This window comes from Eucyclogobius newberryi, unplaced genomic scaffold (assembly GCF_026437365.1).
Source record: "Eucyclogobius newberryi isolate DKJ021-1_F unplaced genomic scaffold, fEucNew1.0.hap1 SCAF_9, whole genome shotgun sequence".
NCBI classification, from domain to species: domain Eukaryota; kingdom Metazoa; phylum Chordata; class Actinopteri; order Gobiiformes; family Gobiidae; genus Eucyclogobius; species Eucyclogobius newberryi.
The window spans coordinates 37,959,034-37,978,565 of NW_027316532.1; the positions used below are offsets into that span (position 1 = coordinate 37,959,034).

Genomic DNA, 19,532 nt, shown 5'->3' on the forward strand with positions numbered 1-19,532 from the left:
TCGTAGTGGTGTCGTAGTGGTGTCGTAGTGTTGTCGTAGTGTTGTCGTAGTGTTGTCGTAGTGGTGTCGTAGTGTTGTCGTAGTGTTGTCGTAGTGGTGGCGTAGTGGTGTCGTAGTGGTGTCGTAGTGTTGTCGTAGTGTTGTCGTAGTGTTGTCGTAGTGTCGTAGTGTTGTCGTAGTGTTGTCGTAGTGGTGTCGTAGTGTTGTCGTAGTGGTGTCGTAGTGTTGTCGTAGTGTTGTCGTAGTGGTGTCGTAGTGTTGTCGTAGTGTTGTCGTAGTGTTGTCGTAGTGTTGTCGTAGTGTTGCCGTAGTGTTGCCGTAGTGGTGTCGTAGTGTTGTCGTAGTGTTGTCGTAGTGTTGCCGTAGTGCTGCCGTAGTGTTGTCGTAGTGTTGCCGTAGTGGTGTCGTAGTGTCGTAGTGCTGCCGTAGTGTTGTCGTAGTGCTGTCGTAGTGGTGTCGTAGTGTTGTCGTAGTGTTGTCGTAGTGTTGTCGTAGTGGTGTCGTAGTGCTGTCGTAGTGCTGTCGTATTGGTGTCGCAGTGTTGTCGCAGTGTTGTCGCAGTGTTGTCGCAGTGTTGTCGCAGTGTTGTCGCAGTGGTGTCGTAGTGGTGTCGTAGTGTTGTCGTAGTGGTGTCGTAGTGTTGTCGTAGTGGTGTCGTAGTGGTGTCGTAGTGTTGTCGTAGTGGTGTCGTAGTGGTGTCGTAGTGTTGTCGTAGTGTTGTCGTAGTGGTGTCGTAGTGTTGGCGTAGTGTTGTCGTATTGGTGTGGTAGTGTTGTCGTAGTGTTGTCGTAGTGTTGTCGTAGTGTTGTCGTAGTGTTGTCGTAGTGGTGTCGCAGTGGTGTCGCAGTGTTGTCGCAGTGTTGTCGTAGTGTTGTCGTAGTGTTGTCGTAGTGGTGTCGTAGTGGTGTCGTAGTGGTGTCGTAGTGGTGTCGTAGTGTTGTCGTAGTGGTGTCGTAGTGTTGTCGTAGTGTTGTCGTAGTGTCGTAGTGTTGTCGTAGTGGTGTCGTAGTGTTGTCGTAGTGTTGTCGTAGTGTTGTCGTAGTGTTGTCGTAGTGGTGTCGTAGTGTTGCCGTAGTGTTGCCGTAGTGTTGCCGTAGTGTTGCCGTAGTGTTGTCGTAGTGTCGTAGTGTTGTCGTAGTGGTGTCGTAGTGTTGTCGTAGTGATGTCGTAGTGTTGTCGTAGTGTTGTCGTAGTGTTGTCGTAGTGGTGTTGTAGTGTTGTCGCAGTGGTGTCGCAGTGGTGTCGCAGTGGTGTCGCAGTGTTGTCGCAGTGGTGTCGCAGTGGTGTCGCAGTGTTGTCGCAGTGGTGTCGTAGTGTTGTCGTAGTGGTGTCGCAGTGGTGTCGCAGTGTTGTCGCAGTGTTGTCGCAGTGGTGTCGCAGTGTTGTCGCAGTGTTGTCGCAGTGGTGTCGTAGTGTTGTCGTAGTGTTGTCGTAGTGTTGTCGTAGTGGTGTCGTAGTGTTGTCGTAGTGTTGTCGTAGTGTTGTCGTAGTGGTGTCGTAGTGTTGTCGTAGTGGTGTCGCAGTGTTGTCGTAGTGGTGTCGTAGTGTTGTCGTAGTGTTGTCGCAGTGGTGTCGCAGTGTTGTCTTAGTGTTGTCGTAGTGGTGTCGTAGTGTTGTCGTAGTGTTGTCGTAGTGTTGTCGTAGTGGTGTCGTAGTGTTGTCGTAGTGGTGTCGTAGTGTTGTCGCAGTGTTGTCGCAGTGGTGTCGCAGTGTTGTCGTAGTGGTGTCGCAGTGGTGTCGCAGTGGTGTCGTAGTGGTGTCGTAGTGTTGTCGTAGTGTTGTCGCAGTGTTGTCGCAGTGTTGTCGTAGTGTTGTCACAGTGGTGTCGCAGTGGTGTCGCAGTGTTGTCATAGTGTTGTCGCAGTGGTGTCGCAGTGGTGTCGCAGTGTTGTCGCAGTGTTGTCGTAGTGTTGTCGTAGTGGTGTCGTAGTGTTGTCGTAGTGGTGTCGTAGTGGTGTCGTAGTGTTGTCGTAGTGGTGTCGTAGTGTTGTCGTAGTGTTGTCGTAGTGGTGTCGTAGTGTTGTCGTAGTGTTGTCGTAGTGGTGTCGTAGTGTTGTCGTAGTGTTGTCGTATTGGTGTCGTAGTGTTGTCGTAGTGGTGTCGCAGTGGTGTCGCAGTGTTGTCGCAGTGTTGTCGCAGTGTTGTCGTAGTGTTGTCGTAGTGGTGTCGTAGTGGTGTCGTAGTGGTGTCGTAGTGTTGTCGTAGTGGTGTCGTAGTGTTGTCGTAGTGTTGTCGTAGTGTCGTAGTGTTGTCGTAGTGGTGTCGTAGTGTTGTCGTAGTGATGTCGTAGTGTTGTCGTAGTGTTGTCGTAGTGTTGTCGTAGTGTTGTCGTAGTGGTGTCGTAGTGTTGCCGTAGTGTTGCCGTAGTGTTGCCGTAGTGTTGTCGTAGTGTTGTCGTAGTGTCGTAGTGTTGTCGTAGTGGTGTCGTAGTGTTGTCGTAGTGATGTCGTAGTGTTGTCGTAGTGTTGTCGTAGTGTTGTCGTAGTGTTGTCGTAGTGGTGTCGTAGTGTTGTCGTAGTGTTGTCGTAGTGGTGTCGTAGTGTTGTCGTAGTGTTGTCGTAGTGGTGTCGTAGTGGTGTCGCAGTGTTGTCGCAGTGGTGTCGCAGTGGTGTCGCAGTGTTGTCGTAGTGTTGTCGTAGTGGTGTCGCAGTGGTGTCGCAGTGGTGTCGCAGTGTTGTCGCAGTGGTGTCGTAGTGTTGTCGTAGTGTTGTCGTAGTGGTGTCGCAGTGTTGTCGCAGTGTTGTCGCAGTGGTGTCGTAGTGTTGTCGTAGTGTTGTCGTAGTGGTGTCGTAGTGTTGTCGTAGTGTTGTCGTAGTGTTGTCGTAGTTGTGTCGTAGTGTTGTCGTAGTGTTGTCGTAGTGGTGTCGTAGTGTTGTCGTAGTGGTGTCGTAGTGTTGTCGCAGTGGTGTCGTAGTGTTGTCGCAGTGGTGTCGCAGTGGTGTCGTAGTGTTGTCTTAGTGTTGTCGTAGTGGTGTCGTAGTGTTGTCGTAGTGTTGTCGTAGTGTTGTCGTAGTGGTGTCGTAGTGTTGTCGTAGTGGTGTCGCAGTGTTGTCGTAGTGTTGTCGCAGTGGTGTCGCAGTGTTGTCGTAGTGGTGTCGCAGTGGTGTCGCAGTGGTGTCGTAGTGTTGTCGTAGTGTTGTCGCAGTGTTGTCGCAGTGGTGTCGCAGTGTTGTCGTAGTGTTGTCGCAGTGGTGTCGCAGTGGTGTCGCAGTGGTGTCGCAGTGGTGTCGCAGTGTTGTCATAGTGTTGTCGCAGTGGTGTCGCAGTGGTGTCGCAGTGGTGTCGCAGTGTTGTCGCAGTGTTGTCGCAGTGTTGTCGCAGTGGTGTCGTAGTGTTGTCCTAGTGTTGTCGTAGTGTTGTCGTAGTGTTGTCGTAGTGTTGTCGTAGTGGTGTCGTAGTGTTGTCGTAGTGTTGTCGTAGTGTTGTCGTAGTGGTGTCGTAGTGTTGTCGTATTGTTGTCGTAGTGTTGTCGTAGTGGTGTCGTAGTGTTGTCGTAGTGTTGTCGTAGTGGTGTCGTAGTGTTGTCGTAGTGGTGTCGTAGTGTTGTCGTAGTGTTGTCGTATTGTTGTCGTATTGTTGTCGTAGTGTTGTCGTAGTGTTGTCGTAGTGTTGTCGTAGTGGTGTCGTAGTGTTGTCGTATTGTTGTCGTAGTGTTGTCGTAGTGGTGTCGTAGTGTTGTCGTATTGTTATCGTAGTGTTGTCGTAGTGTTGTCGTATTGTTGTCGTAGTGTTGTCGTAGTGGTGTCGTAGTGTTGTCGTAGTGTTGTCGTAGTGTTGTCGTAGTGTTGTCGTAGTGGTGTCGTAGTGTTGTCGTATTGTTATCGTAGTGTTGTCGTAGTGTTGTCGTAGTGGTGTCGTAGTGTTGTCGTATTGTTATCGTAGTGTTGTCGTAGTGGTGTCGTAGTGTTGTCGTAGTGGTGTCGTAGTGTTGTCGTAGTGTTGTCGTAGTGTTGTCGTAGTGTTGCCGTAGTGTTGCCGTAGTGGTGTCGTAGTGTTGTCGTAGTGTTGCCGTAGTGCTGCCGTAGTGTTGTCGTAGTGTTGCCGTAGTGGTGTCGTAGTGTCGTAGTGCTGCCGTAGTGTTGTCGTAGTGCTGTCGTAGTGGTGTCGTAGTGTTGTCGTAGTGTTGTCGTAGTGTTGTCGTAGTGTTGTCGTAGTGGTGTCGTAGTGCTGTCGTAGTGCTGTCGTATTCGTGTCGTAGTGTTGTCGCAGTGTTGTCGCAGTGTTGTCGCAGTGGTGTCGTAGTGGTGTCGTAGTGTTGTCGTAGTGGTGTCGTAGTGTTGTCGTAGTGGTGTCGTAGTGTTGTCGTAGTGGTGTCGTAGTGGTGTCGTAGTGTTGTCGTAGTGGTGTCGTAGTGGTGTCGTAGTGTTGTCGTAGTGTTGTCGTATTGGTGTCGTAGTGTTGTCGTAGTGTTGTCGTAGTGTTGTCGTAGTGTTGTCGTAGTGGTGTCGCAGTGGTGTCGCAGTGTTGTCGTAGTGTTGTCGTAGTGTTGTCGTAGTGTTGTCGTAGTGGTGTCGTAGTGGTGTCGTAGTGTTGTCGTAGTGGTGTCGTAGTGTTGTCGTAGTGGTGTCGTAGTGTCGTCGTAGTGTCGTCGTAGTGTCGTAGTGTTGTCGTAGTGGTGTCGTAGTGTTGTCGTAGTGATGTCGTAGTGTTGTCGTAGTGTTGTCGTAGTGTTGTCGTAGTGTTGTCGTAGTGTTGTCGTAGTGGTGTCGTAGTGTTGCCGTAGTGTTGCCGTAGTGTTGCCGTAGTGTTGTCGTAGTGTTGTCGTAGTGTCGTAGTGGTGTCGTAGTGGTGTCGTAGTGTTGTCGTAGTGATGTCGTAGTGTTGTCGTAGTGTTGTCGTAGTGTTGTCGTAGTGTTGTCGTAGTGGTGTCGTAGTGTTGTCGTAGTGTTGTCGTAGTGGTGTCGTAGTGTTGTCGTAGTGTTGTCGTAGTGGTGTCGTAGTGGTGTCGTAGTGTTGTCGCAGTGGTGTCGCAGTGGTGTCGCAGTGGTGTCGCAGTGTTGTCGCAGTGTTGTCGTAGTGGTGTCGCAGTGGTGTCGCAGTGGTGTCGCAGTGTTGTCGTAGTGGTGTCGTAGTGTTGTCGTAGTGTTGTCGTAGTGGTGTCGCAGTGGTGTCGCAGTGTTGTCGCAGTGTTGTCGCAGTGGTGTCGCAGTGTTGTCGCAGTGTTGTCGTAGTGGTGTCGTAGTGTTGCCGTAGTGTTGCCGTAGTGGTGTCGTAGTGTTGTCGTAGTGCTGCCGTAGTGCTGCCGTAGTGTTGTCGTAGTGTTGCCGTAGTGGTGTCGTAGTGTCGTAGTGCTGCCGTAGTGATGTCGTAGTGCTGTCGTAGTGGTGTCGTAGTGTTGTCGTAGTGTTGTCGTAGTGTTGTCGTAGTGTTGTCGTAGTGGTGTCGTAGTGCTGTCGTAGTGCTGTCGTATTGGTGTCGTAGTGTTGTCGCAGTGTTGTTGTAGTGGTGTCGTAGTGTTGTCGTAGTGGTGTCGTAGTGGTGTCGCAGTGGTGTCGCAGTGTTGTCGCAGTGTTGTCGCAGTGGTGTCGCAGTGTTGTCGCAGTGTTGTCGTAGTGGTGTCGTAGTGTTGTCGTAGTGTTGTCGTAGTGTTGTCGTAGTGGTGTCGTAGTGTTGTCGTAGTGTTGTCGTAGTGTTGTCGTAGTGGTGTCGTAGTGTTGTCGTAGTGGTGTCGTAGTGTTGTCGTAGTGGTGTCGTAGTGTTGTCGCAGTGTTGTCGCAGTGGTGTCGTAGTGTTGTCTTAGTGTTGTCGTAGTGGTGTCGTAGTGTTGTCGTAGTGTTGTCGTAGTGTTGTCGTAGTGGTGTCGTAGTGTTGTCGTAGTGGTGTCGTAGTGTTGTCGTAGTGTTGTCGCAGTGGTGTCGTAGTGTTGTCGCAGTGGTGTCGCAGTGGTGTCGCAGTGGTGTCGCAGTGGTGTCGTAGTGTTGTCGTAGTGTTGTCGCAGTGTTGTCGCAGTGGTGTCGTAGTGTTGTCGTAGTGTTGTCGCAGTGGTGTCGCAGTGGTGTCGCAGTGTTGTCATAGTGTTGTCGCAGTGGTGTCGCAGTGGTGTCGCAGTGGTGTCGCAGTGGTGTCGCAGTGTTGTCGCAGTGTTGTCGCAGTGTTGTCGCAGTGTTGTCGTAGTGGTGTCGTAGTGTTGTCGTAGTGGTGTCGTAGTGGTGTCGTAGTGTTGTCGTAGTGTTGTCGTAGTGGTGTCGTAGTGGTGTCGTAGTGTTGTCGTAGTGGTGTCGTAGTGTTGTCGTAGTGTTGTCGTATTGGTGTTGTAGTGTTGTCGTAGTGTTGTCGTAGTGTTGTCGTAGTGTTGTCGTAGTGGTGTCGCAGTGGTGTCGCAGTGTTGTCGTAGTGTTGTCGTAGTGTTGTCGTAGTGTTATCGTAGTGGTGTCGTAGTGGTGTCGTAGTGTTGTCGTAGTGGTGTCGTAGTGTTGTCGTAGTGGTGTCGTAGTGTTGTCGTAGTGTTGTCGTAGTGTCGTAGTGTTGTCGTAGTGGTGTCGTAGTGTTGTCGTAGTGATGTCGTAGTGTTGTCGTAGTGTTGTCGTAGTGTTGTCGTAGTGGTGGCGTAGTGGTGTCGTAGTGGTGTCGTAGTGTCGTAGTGTTGTCGTAGTGTTGTCGTAGTGTCGTAGTGTTGTCGTAGTGTTGTCGTAGTGGTGTCGTAGTGTTGTCGTAGTGGTGTCGTAGTGTTGTCGTAGTGTTGTCGTAGTGGTGTCGTAGTGTTGTCGTAGTGTTGTCGTAGTGTTGCCGTAGTGTTGCCGTAGTGGTGTCGTAGTGTTGTCGTAGTGTTGCCGTAGTGCTGCCGTAGTGTTGTCGTAGTGTTGCCGTAGTGGTGTCGTAGTGTCGTAGTGCTGCCGTAGTGATGTCGTAGTGCTGTCGTAGTGTTGTCGTAGTGTTGTCGTAGTGTTGTCGTAGTGGTGTCGTAGTGCTGTCGTAGTGCTGTCGTATTGGTGTCGTAGTGTTGTCGCAGTGTTGTCGCAGTGGTGTCGTAGTGGTGTCGTAGTGTTGTCGTAGTGGTGTCGTAGTGTTGTCGTAGTGGTGTCGTAGTGGTGTCGTAGTGGTGTCGTAGTGTTGTCGTAGTGTTGTCGTAGTGGTGTCGTAGTGGTGTCGTAGTGTTGTCGTAGTGGTGTCGTAGTGTTGTCGTAGTGTTGTCGTATTGGTGTTGTAGTGTTGTCGTAGTGTTGTCGTAGTGTTGTCGTAGTGTTGTCGTAGTGTTGTCGTAGTGTTGTCGTAGTGGTGTCGCAGTGGTGTCGCAGTGTTGTCGCAGTGTTGTTGCAGTGTTGTCGTAGTGTTGTCGTAGTGGTGTCGTAGTGGTGTCGTAGTGTTGTCGTAGTGGTGTCGTAGTGTTGTCGTAGTGGTGTCGTAGTGTTGTCGTAGTTTTGTCGTAGTGTTGTCGTAGTGGTGTCGTAGTGCTGTCGTAGTGCTGTCGTAGTGTTGTCGTAGTGTTGTCGTAGTGTTGTCGTAGTGGTGTCGTAGTGGTGTCGTAGTGTTGTCGTAGTGTTGTCGTAGTGTTGTCGTAGTGTTGTCGTAGTGGTGTCGTAGTGGTGTCGCAGTGTTGTCGCAGTGGTGTCGCAGTGTTGTCGCAGTGCTGTCGTAGTGCTGTCGTATTGGTGTCGTAATGTTGTCGCAGTGTTGTCGTAGTGTTGTCGTAGTGCTGTCGTAGTGTTGTCGTAGTGTTGTCGTAGTGGTGTCGTAGTGGTGTCGTAGTGTTGTCGTAGTGTTGTCGTAGTGTTGTCGTAGTGTTGTCGTAGTGGTGTCGTAGTGGTGTCGTAGTGTTGTCGTAGTGTTGTCGTAGTGTTGTCGTAGTGTTGTCGTAGTGTTGTCGTAGTGCTGTCGTAGTGTTGTCGTAGTGTTGTCGTAGTGGTGTCGTAGTGGTGTCGTAGTGTTGTCGTAGTGTTGTCGTAGTGGTGTCGTAGTGGTGTCGCAGTGTTGTCGCAGTGGTGTCGCAGTGTTGTCGCAGTGCTGTCGTAGTGCTGTCGTATTGGTGTCGTAATGTTGTCGCAGTGTTGTCGCAGTGTTGTCGTAGTGGTGTCGTAGTGGTGTCGTAGTGTTGTCGTAGTGTTGTCGTAGTGTTGTCGTAGTGGTGTCGTAGTGTTGTCGTAGTGTTGTCGTAGTGGTGGCGTAGTGGTGTCGTAGTGGTGTCGTAGTGTCGTAGTGTTGTCGTAGTGTTGTCGTAGTGTCGTAGTGTTGTCGTAGTGTTGTCGTAGTGGTGTCGTAGTGTTGTCGTAGTGGTGTCGTAGTGTTGTCGTAGTGTTGTCGTAGTGGTGTCGTAGTGTTGTCGTAGTGTTGTCGTAGTGTTGTCGTAGTGTTGCCGTAGTGTTGCCGTAGTGGTGTCGTAGTGTTGTCGTAGTGTTGTCGTAGTGTTGCCGTAGTGCTGCCGTAGTGTTGTCGTAGTGTTGCCGTAGTGGTGTCGTAGTGTCGTAGTGCTGCCGTAGTGTTGTCGTAGTGCTGTCGTAGTGGTGTCGTAGTGTTGTCGTAGTGTTGTCGTAGTGTTGTCGTAGTGGTGTCGTAGTGCTGTCGTAGTGCTGTCGTATTGGTGTCGCAGTGTTGTCGCAGTGTTGTCGCAGTGTTGTCGCAGTGTTGTCGCAGTGGTGTCGTAGTGGTGTCGTAGTGTTGTCGTAGTGGTGTCGTAGTGTTGTCGTAGTGGTGTCGTAGTGGTGTCGTAGTGTTGTCGTAGTGGTGTCGTAGTGGTGTCGTAGTGTTGTCGTAGTGTTGTCGTAGTGGTGTCGTAGTGTTGGCGTAGTGTTGTCGTATTGGTGTGGTAGTGTTGTCGTAGTGTTGTCGTAGTGTTGTCGTAGTGTTGTCGTAGTGTTGTCGTAGTGGTGTCGCAGTGGTGTCGCAGTGTTGTCGCAGTGTTGTCGTAGTGTTGTCGTAGTGTTGTCGTAGTGGTGTCGTAGTGGTGTCGTAGTGGTGTCGTAGTGGTGTCGTAGTGTTGTCGTAGTGGTGTCGTAGTGTTGTCGTAGTGTTGTCGTAGTGTCGTAGTGTTGTCGTAGTGGTGTCGTAGTGTTGTCGTAGTGTTGTCGTAGTGTTGTCGTAGTGTTGTCGTAGTGGTGTCGTAGTGTTGTCGTAGTGTTGCCGTAGTGTTGCCGTAGTGTTGCCGTAGTGTTGTCGTAGTGTCGTAGTGTTGTCGTAGTGGTGTCGTAGTGTTGTCGTAGTGATGTCGTAGTGTTGTCGTAGTGTTGTCGTAGTGTTGTCGTAGTGGTGTCGTAGTGTTGTCGTAGTGTTGTCGCAGTGGTGTCGCAGTGGTGTCGCAGTGGTGTCGCAGTGTTGTCGCAGTGGTGTCGCAGTGGTGTCGCAGTGGTGTCGCAGTGTTGTCGCAGTGGTGTCGCAGTGTTGTCGTAGTGGTGTCGCAGTGGTGTCGCAGTGTTGTCGCAGTGTTGTCGCAGTGGTGTCGCAGTGTTGTCGCAGTGTTGTCGCAGTGTTGTCGCAGTGGTGTCGTAGTGTTGTCGTAGTGTTGTCGTAGTGTTGTCGTAGTGGTGTCGTAGTGTTGTCGTAGTGTTGTCGTAGTGTTGTCGTAGTGGTGTCGTAGTGTTGTCGTAGTGGTGTCGTAGTGTTGTCGTAGTGGTGTCGTAGTGTTGTCGTAGTGTTGTCGCAGTGGTGTCGCAGTGTTGTCTTAGTGTTGTCGTAGTGGTGTCGTAGTGTTGTCGTAGTGTTGTCGTAGTGTTGTCGTAGTGGTGTCGTAGTGTTGTCGTAGTGGTGTCGTAGTGTTGTCGTAGTGTTGTCGCAGTGGTGTCGCAGTGTTGTCGTAGTGGTGTCGCAGTGGTGTCGCAGTGGTGTCGTAGTGGTGTCGTAGTGTTGTCGTAGTGTTGTCGCAGTGTTGTCGTAGTGTTGTCACAGTGGTGTCGCAGTGGTGTCGCAGTGTTGTCATAGTGTTGTCGCAGTGGTGTCGCAGTGGTGTCGCAGTGTTGTCGCAGTGTTGTCGTAGTGTTGTCGTAGTGGTGTCGTAGTGTTGTCGTAGTGGTGTCGTAGTGGTGTCGTAGTGTTGTCGTAGTGGTGTCGTAGTGTTGTCGTAGTGTTGTCGTAGTGGTGTCGTAGTGTTGTCGTAGTGTTGTCGTAGTGGTGTCGTAGTGTTGTCGTAGTGTTGTCGTATTGGTGTCGTAGTGTTGTCGTAGTGGTGTCGCAGTGGTGTCGCAGTGTTGTCGCAGTGTTGTCGCAGTGTTGTCGTAGTGTTGTCGTAGTGGTGTCGTAGTGGTGTCGTAGTGGTGTCGTAGTGTTGTCGTAGTGGTGTCGTAGTGTTGTCGTAGTGTTGTCGTAGTGTCGTAGTGTTGTCGTAGTGGTGTCGTAGTGTTGTCGTAGTGATGTCGTAGTGTTGTCGTAGTGTTGTCGTAGTGTTGTCGTAGTGGTGTCGTAGTGTTGCCGTAGTGTTGCCGTAGTGTTGCCGTAGTGTTGCCGTAGTGTTGTCGTAGTGTCGTAGTGTTGTCGTAGTGGTGTCGTAGTGTTGTCGTAGTGATGTCGTAGTGTTGTCGTAGTGTTGTCGTAGTGTTGTCGTAGTGTTGTCGTAGTGGTGTCGTAGTGTTGTCGTAGTGTTGTCGTAGTGGTGTCGTAGTGTTGTCGTAGTGTTGTCGTAGTGGTGTCGTAGTGGTGTCGCAGTGTTGTCGCAGTGGTGTCGCAGTGGTGTCGCAGTGTTGTCGTAGTGTTGTCGTAGTGGTGTCGCAGTGGTGTCGCAGTGGTGTCGCAGTGTTGTCGTAGTGGTGTCGTAGTGTTGTCGTAGTGTTGTCGTAGTGGTGTCGCAGTGGTGTCGCAGTGTTGTCGCAGTGTTGTCGCAGTGGTGTCGCAGTGTTGTCGTAGTGTTGTCGTAGTGGTGTCGTAGTGTTGTCGTAGTGTTGTCGTAGTGTTGTCGTAGTTGTGTCGTAGTGTTGTCGTAGTGTTGTCGTAGTGGTGTCGTAGTGTTGTCGTAGTGGTGTCGTAGTGTTGTCGTAGTGGTGTCGTAGTGTTGTCGCAGTGGTGTCGTAGTGGTGTCGTAGTGTTGTCTTAGTGTTGTCGTAGTGGTGTCGTAGTGTTGTCGTAGTGTTGTCGTAGTGTTGTCGTAGTGTTGTCGTAGTGGTGTCGTAGTGTTGTCGTAGTGTTGTCGTAGTGTTGTCGCAGTGGTGTCGCAGTGTCTTCGTAGTGGTGTCGCAGTGGTGTCGCAGTGGTGTCGTAGTGTTGTCGTAGTGTTGTCGCAGTGTTGTCGCAGTGGTGTCGCAGTGTTGTCGTAGTGTTGTCGCAGTGGTGTCGCAGTGGTGTCGCAGTGTTGTCGCAGTGTTGTCGCAGTGTTGTCGCAGTGTTGTCGCAGTGTTGTCGCAGTGGTGTCGTAGTGGTGTCGTAGTGTTGTCGTAGTGGTGTCGTAGTGTTGTCGTAGTGGTGTCGTAGTGGTGTCGTAGTGTTGTCGTAGTGGTGTCGTAGTGGTGTCGTAGTGTTGTCGTAGTGTTGTCGTAGTGGTGTCGTAGTGTTGGCGTAGTGTTGTCGTATTGGTGTGGTAGTGTTGTCGTAGTGTTGTCGTAGTGTTGTCGTAGTGTTGTCGTAGTGTTGTCGTAGTGGTGTCGCAGTGGTGTCGCAGTGTTGTCGCAGTGTTGTCGCAGTGTTGTCGTAGTGTTGTCGTAGTGGTGTCGTAGTGGTGTCGTAGTGGTGTCGTAGTGGTGTCGTAGTGTTGTCGTAGTGGTGTCGTAGTGTTGTCGTAGTGTTGTCGTAGTGTCGTAGTGTTGTCGTAGTGGTGTCGTAGTGTTGTCGTAGTGTTGTCGTAGTGTTGTCGTAGTGTTGTCGTAGTGGTGTCGTAGTGTTGTCGTAGTGTTGCCGTAGTGTTGCCGTAGTGTTGCCGTAGTGTTGTCGTAGTGTCGTAGTGTTGTCGTAGTGGTGTCGTAGTGTTGTCGTAGTGATGTCGTAGTGTTGTCGTAGTGTTGTCGTAGTGTTGTCGTAGTGGTGTCGTAGTGTTGTCGTAGTGTTGTCGCAGTGGTGTCGCAGTGGTGTCGCAGTGGTGTCGCAGTGTTGTCGCAGTGGTGTCGCAGTGGTGTCGCAGTGGTGTCGCAGTGTTGTCGCAGTGGTGTCGTAGTGTTGTCGCAGTGGTGTCGCAGTGGTGTCGCAGTGTTGTCGCAGTGTTGTCGCAGTGGTGTCGCAGTGTTGTCGCAGTGTTGTCGCAGTGGTGTCGTAGTGTTGTCGTAGTGTTGTCGTAGTGGTGTCGTAGTGTTGTCGTAGTGTTGTCGTAGTGTTGTCGTAGTGGTGTCGTAGTGTTGTCGTAGTGGTGTCGTAGTGTTGTCGTAGTGGTGTCGCAGTGTTGTCGTAGTGTTGTCGCAGTGGTGTCGCAGTGTTGTCTTAGTGTTGTCGTAGTGGTGTCGTAGTGTTGTCGTAGTGTTGTCGTAGTGTTGTCGTAGTGGTGTCGTAGTGTTGTCGTAGTGGTGTCGTAGTGTTGTCGTAGTGTTGTCGCAGTGGTGTCGCAGTGTTGTCGTAGTGGTGTCGCAGTGGTGTCGCAGTGGTGTCGCAGTGGTGTCGTAGTGTTGTCGTAGTGTTGTCGCAGTGTTGTCGTAGTGTTGTCGCAGTGGTGTCGCAGTGGTGTCGCAGTGTTGTCATAGTGTTGTCGCAGTGGTGTCGCAGTGGTGTCGCAGTGTTGTCGCAGTGTTGTCGTAGTGTTGTCGTAGTGGTGTCGTAGTGTTGTCGTAGTGGTGTCGTAGTGGTGTCGTAGTGTTGTCGTAGTGGTGTCGTAGTGTTGTCGTAGTGTTGTCGTAGTGGTGTCGTAGTGTTGTCGTAGTGTTGTCGTAGTGGTGTCGTAGTGTTGTCGTAGTGTTGTCGTATTGGTGTCGTAGTGTTGTCGTAGTGGTGTCGCAGTGGTGTCGCAGTGTTGTCGCAGTGTTGTCGCAGTGTTGTCGTAGTGTTGTCGTAGTGGTGTCGTAGTGGTGTCGTAGTGGTGTCGTAGTGTTGTCGTAGTGGTGTCGTAGTGTTGTCGTAGTGTTGTCGTAGTGTCGTAGTGTTGTCGTAGTGGTGTCGTAGTGTTGTCGTAGTGATGTCGTAGTGTTGTCGTAGTGTTGTCGTACTGTTGTCGTAGTGTTGTCGTAGTGGTGTCGTAGTGTTGCCGTAGTGTTGCCGTAGTGTTGCCGTAGTGTTGCCGTAGTGTTGTCGTAGTGTCGTAGTGTTGTCGTAGTGGTGTCGTAGTGTTGTCGTAGTGATGTCGTAGTGTTGTCGTAGTGTTGTCGTAGTGTTGTCGTAGTGTTGTCGTAGTGGTGTCGTAGTGTTGTCGTAGTGTTGTCGTAGTGGTGTCGTAGTGTTGTCGTAGTGTTGTCGTAGTGGTGTCGTAGTGGTGTCGCAGTGTTGTCGCAGTGGTGTCGCAGTGGTGTCGCAGTGTTGTCGTAGTGTTGTCGTAGTGGTGTCGCAGTGGTGTCGCAGTGGTGTCGCAGTGTTGTCGTAGTGGTGTCGTAGTGTTGTCGTAGTGTTGTCGTAGTGGTGTCGCAGTGGTGTCGCAGTGGTGTCGCAGTGGTGTCGCAGTGTTGTCGCAGTGTTGTCGCAGTGGTGTCGTAGTGTTGTCGTAGTGTTGTCGTAGTGGTGTCGTAGTGTTGTCGTAGTGTTGTCGTAGTGTTGTCGTAGTTGTGTCGTAGTGTTGTCGTAGTGTTGTCGTAGTGGTGTCGTAGTGTTGTCGTAGTGGTGTCGTAGTGTTGTCGTAGTGGTGTCGTAGTGTTGTCGCAGTGGTGTCGTAGTGGTGTCGTAGTGTTGTCTTAGTGTTGTCGTAGTGGTGTCGTAGTGTTGTCGTAGTGGTGTCGTAGTGGTGTCGTAGTGGTGTCGTAGTGTTGTCGCAGTGGTGTCGCAGTGTTGTCGTAGTGGTGTCGCAGTGGTGTCGCAGTGGTGTCGTAGTGTTGTCGTAGTGTTGTCGCAGTGTTGTCGCAGTGGTGTCGCAGTGTTGTCGTAGTGTTGTCGCAGTGGTGTCGCAGTGGTGTCGCAGTGGTGTCGCAGTGGTGTCGCAGTGTTGTCATAGTGTTGTCGCAGTGGTGTCGCAGTGGTGTCGCAGTGGTGTCGCAGTGTTGTCGCAGTGTTGTCGCAGTGTTGTCGCAGTGTTGTCGCAGTGGTGTCGTAGTGTTGTCGTAGTGTTGTCGTAGTGTTGTCGTAGTGTTGTCGTAGTGTTGTCGTAGTGGTGTCGTAGTGTTGTCGTAGTGTTGTCGTAGTGTTGTCGTAGTGGTGTCGTAGTGTTGTCGTATTGTTGTCGTAGTGTTGTCGTAGTGGTGTCGTAGTGTTGTCGTAGTGTTGTCGTAGTGGTGTCGTAGTGTTGTCGTAGTGGTGTCGTAGTGTTGTCGTAGTGTTGTCGTATTGTTGTCGTATTGTTGTCGTAGTGTTGTCGTAGTGTTGTCGTAGTGTTGTCGTAGTGTTGTCGTAGTGGTGTCGTAGTGTTGTCGTATTGTTGTCGTAGTGTTGTCGTAGTGGTGTCGTAGTGTTGTCGTATTGTTATCGTAGTGTTGTCGTAGTGTTGTCGTATTGTTGTCGTAGTGTTGTCGTAGTGGTGTCGTAGTGTTGTCGTAGTGTTGTCGTAGTGTTGTCGTAGTGTTGTCGTAGTGGTGTCGTAGTGTTGTCGTATTGTTATCGTAGTGTTGTCGTAGTGTTGTCGTAGTGGTGTCGTAGTGTTGTCGTATTGTTATCGTAGTGTTGTCGTAGTGGTGTCGTAGTGTTGTCGTAGTGGTGTCGTAGTGTTGTCGTAGTGGTGTCGTAGTGTTGTCGTATTGTTATCGTAGTGGTGTCGTAGTGTTGTCGTATTGTTATCGTAGTGTTGTCGTAGTGGTGTCGTAGTGTTGTCGTATTGTTATCGTAGTGTTGTCGTAGTGGTGTCGTAATGGTGTCGTAGTGGTGTCGTAGTGGTGTCGTAATGGTGTCGTAGTGTTGTCGTAGTGGTGTCGTAGTGGTGTCGTAGTGGTGTCGTAGTGGTGTCGTAATGGTGTCGTAATGGTGTCGTAGTGGTGTCGTAATGGTGTCGTAGTGGTGTTGATCAAATGCTGGATATATTTTATGTTACTTTATTTACTGCCGTTGGTGAAGTTGCTCAGATCAACCTTTTTTGTCATTTTGTCATTCCACTTGTCCAAAAAGATCATGCTAAAACGATTCAGGAAACGATCCTAATACTTTACAAATACAATAAACACATTAAAAAGAAAGGTTTACAGATTCTGTTTGTATCTGTACTAAAGTCAATTTCACAGGCAAAACTTTGTACTTTTACTTTACACATTTAACAGCAGGAATCTGTACTTTCTACTCCACTACGTTTTTCATCCAGACTGAAAATTAAAAATTAAAAACATATTTCTTTGAGAGCTCCTGAAATAGCTGAGGAGTTGGTTGTTTTTTTTACCACCTTCATATTGTAGTTTGAGCTAATGTCCCACCTCGGAGCAGACACAATATACAAATGAAGACAGCTAATTAATTATTAGTTAGTATTTTCTTTCATTTACTTTTACTTTAATTTATTGTTTTTTCTTTGCTCCTGTGTCTACACTCACTTTTACTTAAGTAACACATTTGAGTACTTCTTCCACCACAGATTACTAATTATATATATACATATATATATTTATATATATATATATATATATATATATATATATATATATATATATATATATATATATATAATGTTTTTAGAAAAGGTCATAGTCACTTTTACCTTTTACATACACTTTGATTCAATATGCTTCATTAAAATATATTTAAAATATATTATATATATTATATATATTCTATACCACAAAGGGGGGAAGTACATTTTGGTGTCTTTGTGTTCAGCCTTTGAGTCTGATTGTGATAAAACACAGCGTTTTCAAGTTTAAGATATAGAAAACATGACGTGTCCCCTGGACAGTGTTTCCACTGACGTCTTCTTCTACAGTGTCTCAAATGCTTGCTCTTCCTGCTAGAGCCCCCCCCGGTGGCCGGTCTATAAATTAGACGTACCGTTGTAACAGCCGCAGAGTTCAAAGTGTGGGGACAAAGTAGCGTCTTAAAGTCTGAACAATCCGGTGTGTATGTTTATATCTACTCTTTATCCTCTCCTCAGGCTCTTGGAGACTCAGACTTCCCGTCCGTGCTCCGCCAGCTGCTCCCGCTCATGAAGCCCCGGGAGGGCGAGGGCGACTCGGACTCCATACGCGGGACTGAAGAGTGTGGTCCGGACGAGCTGGTTTCACTGCTGATTTACCTGTACTCCCTGGCAAACGAGGCCCCCACCACTGAAGAGGAGGAGGAGCTGGAGCGGCTGGAGAGAGAGCTGATTGGAGCGCTGACTCTGGTCATCACAAAGGAGGCGGAGCTTAGTCCACTTCTGCAGAAACTCACAGGTAAGTGTCCCATGATCGAAGATCAGGCTGAGATGAAGAGAAACTTGGAAAAAAAACGAACTAAACTAAATCAAGTCATTTTCCGGCCAGTTTGTAGTATATTACATGTCGTTATCCTAGCAGTAAAGTCCATTGAGTTTTGTTTTTCTTCATTTAGAAGTATTTGTTTCAATATCATCAAAATTGAGCTTTGCATCTACTTGAGAAATATAATTGTAGCATGAAGAGGATTGAATTGTCATTTACGTGTTGTATTTTGGAACCTTACAAGTGTTATTTATGTATTTATTTATTTCCTGATAATCGTAGCTAAGTACCGAATAGTGGTCGTAGGTGGGGGGGCGGGTGACATGCATGAATCAATCAAAATACAACAAAGCTAATGATGATGGAAGGTTAAAAGTTTATGCCAATTCATGTAGTACAATACGGGCCGTTTAAAGACACCAAACAGAAAATTATGACACTTGGCCACGAGTTCCCATTTGTAAATAATGACTAAATCTCACAAGCGATCCCAGTTGTAATGAATTGATATGAAACATTTGATTGTGAAAACGTTTCTAGCGCCGTTGCCAAAGCGCAGTCGAAGCCAGATTTTGTGATGGTCCAACAAGCGGAGGAATCACAGCGGAGGAAAGCCTGAGCCGCCGCTGTCGAGTTCCCGCCGAGCGCCTCTAGTTCAGATAAAGGCAGCTTTTACACAGCGTTCACACCTCATCTCTCTCCTTCCTTCTCACACTCTCTCCCTCTCTCTTTCTGTTCCCCTATCACACTCACACACCTGCCCACACGCCGAGCTCTGCCAGGGCCTTTTTACCACATGTGTGAAAGAGGAATGACTTCATCTTTCAAAAAGTCTGACACTGATAGAGTTTGTCAAGCGAGGAGGATATGAATAACTTGCATTTGTAGAGGACGGATGTTGCTATTTAAAAAAGGGATCTACCGCCACGCGCTTTCAAAATATAGTGTGTTTTTATTTGTGTTTGTCAGTCTCAATGTCATGCTTGCTTTTATTTGCTGCAATGAGCTGCAAGTGAACTTAATGTCGTCAAATGTCGTTTTTCTCCATGTTTTTCTGATTGAAAGTAATGGGTAGATGATGCCTATCCCAGCGACTAAGACTTAAGTACTTTTGGGACCAGAACCCACCATTTACTCTTGCTTTACTTCAAAATGATCAATACACCCAACTTTTTTGGACAGAAGGAAGTATTTAAAATGCTGAGAACGTGTAACAAACCTCTGCAGTATTATTGATTGTTAATTATGGCTGTGTTTTTTATATATAGTACACCAAATAACCACAATTTGATTCTGAGTTGAATCATATTTTCTTATGTTTCTTTCCACTTTCTATCGATCCCAAAATAAAAAGTAAAATGTACAGCAGTCAGAAGCAGCTCCTTGTTAAAGTTGGTCACTGTGTGTGGAGCAGTAATGTGCAGGCTGCTGTAGCGTGTGGCAAAGCGGATCAAGCCCAGCCCTTTAAGATGAATGAAGTGTGTACCATCACGAGCAGCTGTACCTCCCAGAGTAATGGCCCCTTTAACCTTGAGCCTGTGCGCGCGCTGCCTCCGCCCTGCTAAGACTCATAATTAGCTCTACTTTTACCTCCATGCCCTTAAATAATACCTACGTGTTTGTTTTTCCTTTCCCCGTATCGCACTTCTCTGGCTGCTGTAGCGTAGAAGGTTGCTTAAACTTTGTAATAAAGATTGTTGATCCCTGAAGTTCTTTTTTTTGTTCCTTTTTTACCCAAAGTTTTACTTGCAGCGTCTCTGTTCTTTCCTGCTCTACTTGGCTAAGTGCAGTTGAAAATTGGGGGGCCCTCTTGGCAGGCGCTCTCCACGATGTTAAAAAGCCGTTCGTATAAACACTGGGGTTGGAAATGAGCCTGTCGTGGCGTGCCAGGTGGACAGAAAGAATAACAGTGTGTGCAAGTCAGGAGTTCACTGCCCTGTTTCTTAAGAGAGCACCCCAGAAGTGCAGAGCGATTATTGTAACAAATACATGACTTTGACTCTGTTACATTTACTTCAGTAACTCCAAAATAAAATGGCTTTTCAGCAGTTTTATTGCAATTTCACTTATGTATGGGGATGTTCATTGTTATGTCTGTCCTTAGTTCAACTTGTTGGGGTTAAGCTGTTGCCATGGGGCCAACAGATTCTAATGTGGCTACACTTTGAACCATTTAGACAAAGTGGGGGGGGAGCCTTGTCCCAGCACAGAAGCAGGATTGTAGTTGAGTCCTCAGGTTACCCAGTGTCCAAGTCCATGTCCCGAGTCCTTAGAGTCCAAGTTCAGTCATCGAGTCACAATCGAGTCACAAATCCAGCCCTTTTAAGAAGCCTTTTCTTTATTTTATTTATGCTCCCTAAATTTGAACTTAATACCATTGTTTAAATACTTAAAAACAGATCTACTGAAGTTTGCAGTTTTAGGATTTGAGAGCTGTGACTAAGTCTGACTGGCCCTGGACTTCAAAGTCCTAGTCGAGTCATGAAACCCAGAAATGACTTGTAAAATGAGTCACACGTCCTACATTTCTGCATAATAGTCCTAGCGTTGGGAATCAGACTCGAGCCCGTCGACTTGACCACACAACTTTACCAACAGATAATCCATCTATTGGTAAATGTATAATCCATAAAGCCTCCACACCTTTGTGCTCCTACCCATTATTTTGAAGACATTTTGCAGAAACGGTTCCCGATCACGTTCAGCTAAGTACAATTTTGGCTGCTCTGCCCAGTCAGGAGTCACTGCCTTATTTTTAAAAGTACCCAAATTGTGTGTGTACAAGAGTTTTATGGCCGCCTGTAAAGCGCTTGGCTCCGAGGTAACATGAGGCAGGAGCAGCATCCAAAGCAAAACATTGATTGTGACATTCTCCGCCAATTAAACAAATGCAAACCAGACGTCCAATGAAACCTGGCCGCCTTGAGAACCATGCAAATTCTTCTGTTCGGTTCCCCTTGGCTGCAGTGAGCCACGGGGAGCTTAGAAACACGGCACAGTATACAAGAGAAAACGCTTCTTTTTCAAACGCAGGGAAGCAAGGTTAGGGAAATAAGCAAAGGGAGAAGGCGGGTGCAAATGTGACGCCCCGAACTCCCGAGCTACGTCCTCACGGGACGATAATTAAAGAGTGTCTTTGGGACAACGGCGCTGCTACAGATGCTGACTTCAGCTTCCTGTGTCAGTCTGAGCGTGTTCTGATTGCAGAGTTATGAAGAAATAATATCAGCAACACATTGTTTG

The 19,532-nt window shown here is 48.5% G+C and overlaps 1 protein-coding gene across 1 annotated transcript in view; it reads left to right on the forward strand.

Moving 5' to 3' along the window:
- Positions 1-19,532, forward strand: part of scfd2 (sec1 family domain containing 2) — a 220,171-nt gene that overhangs the window by 79,475 nt on the left and 121,164 nt on the right. Inside the window, exon 5 of the mRNA XM_072439422.1 lies at positions 15,983-16,262. Within this exon, the coding sequence (XP_072295523.1) occupies positions 15,983-16,262 (280 nt within the window). The remainder of the gene's footprint in view (positions 1-15,982; positions 16,263-19,532) is intronic.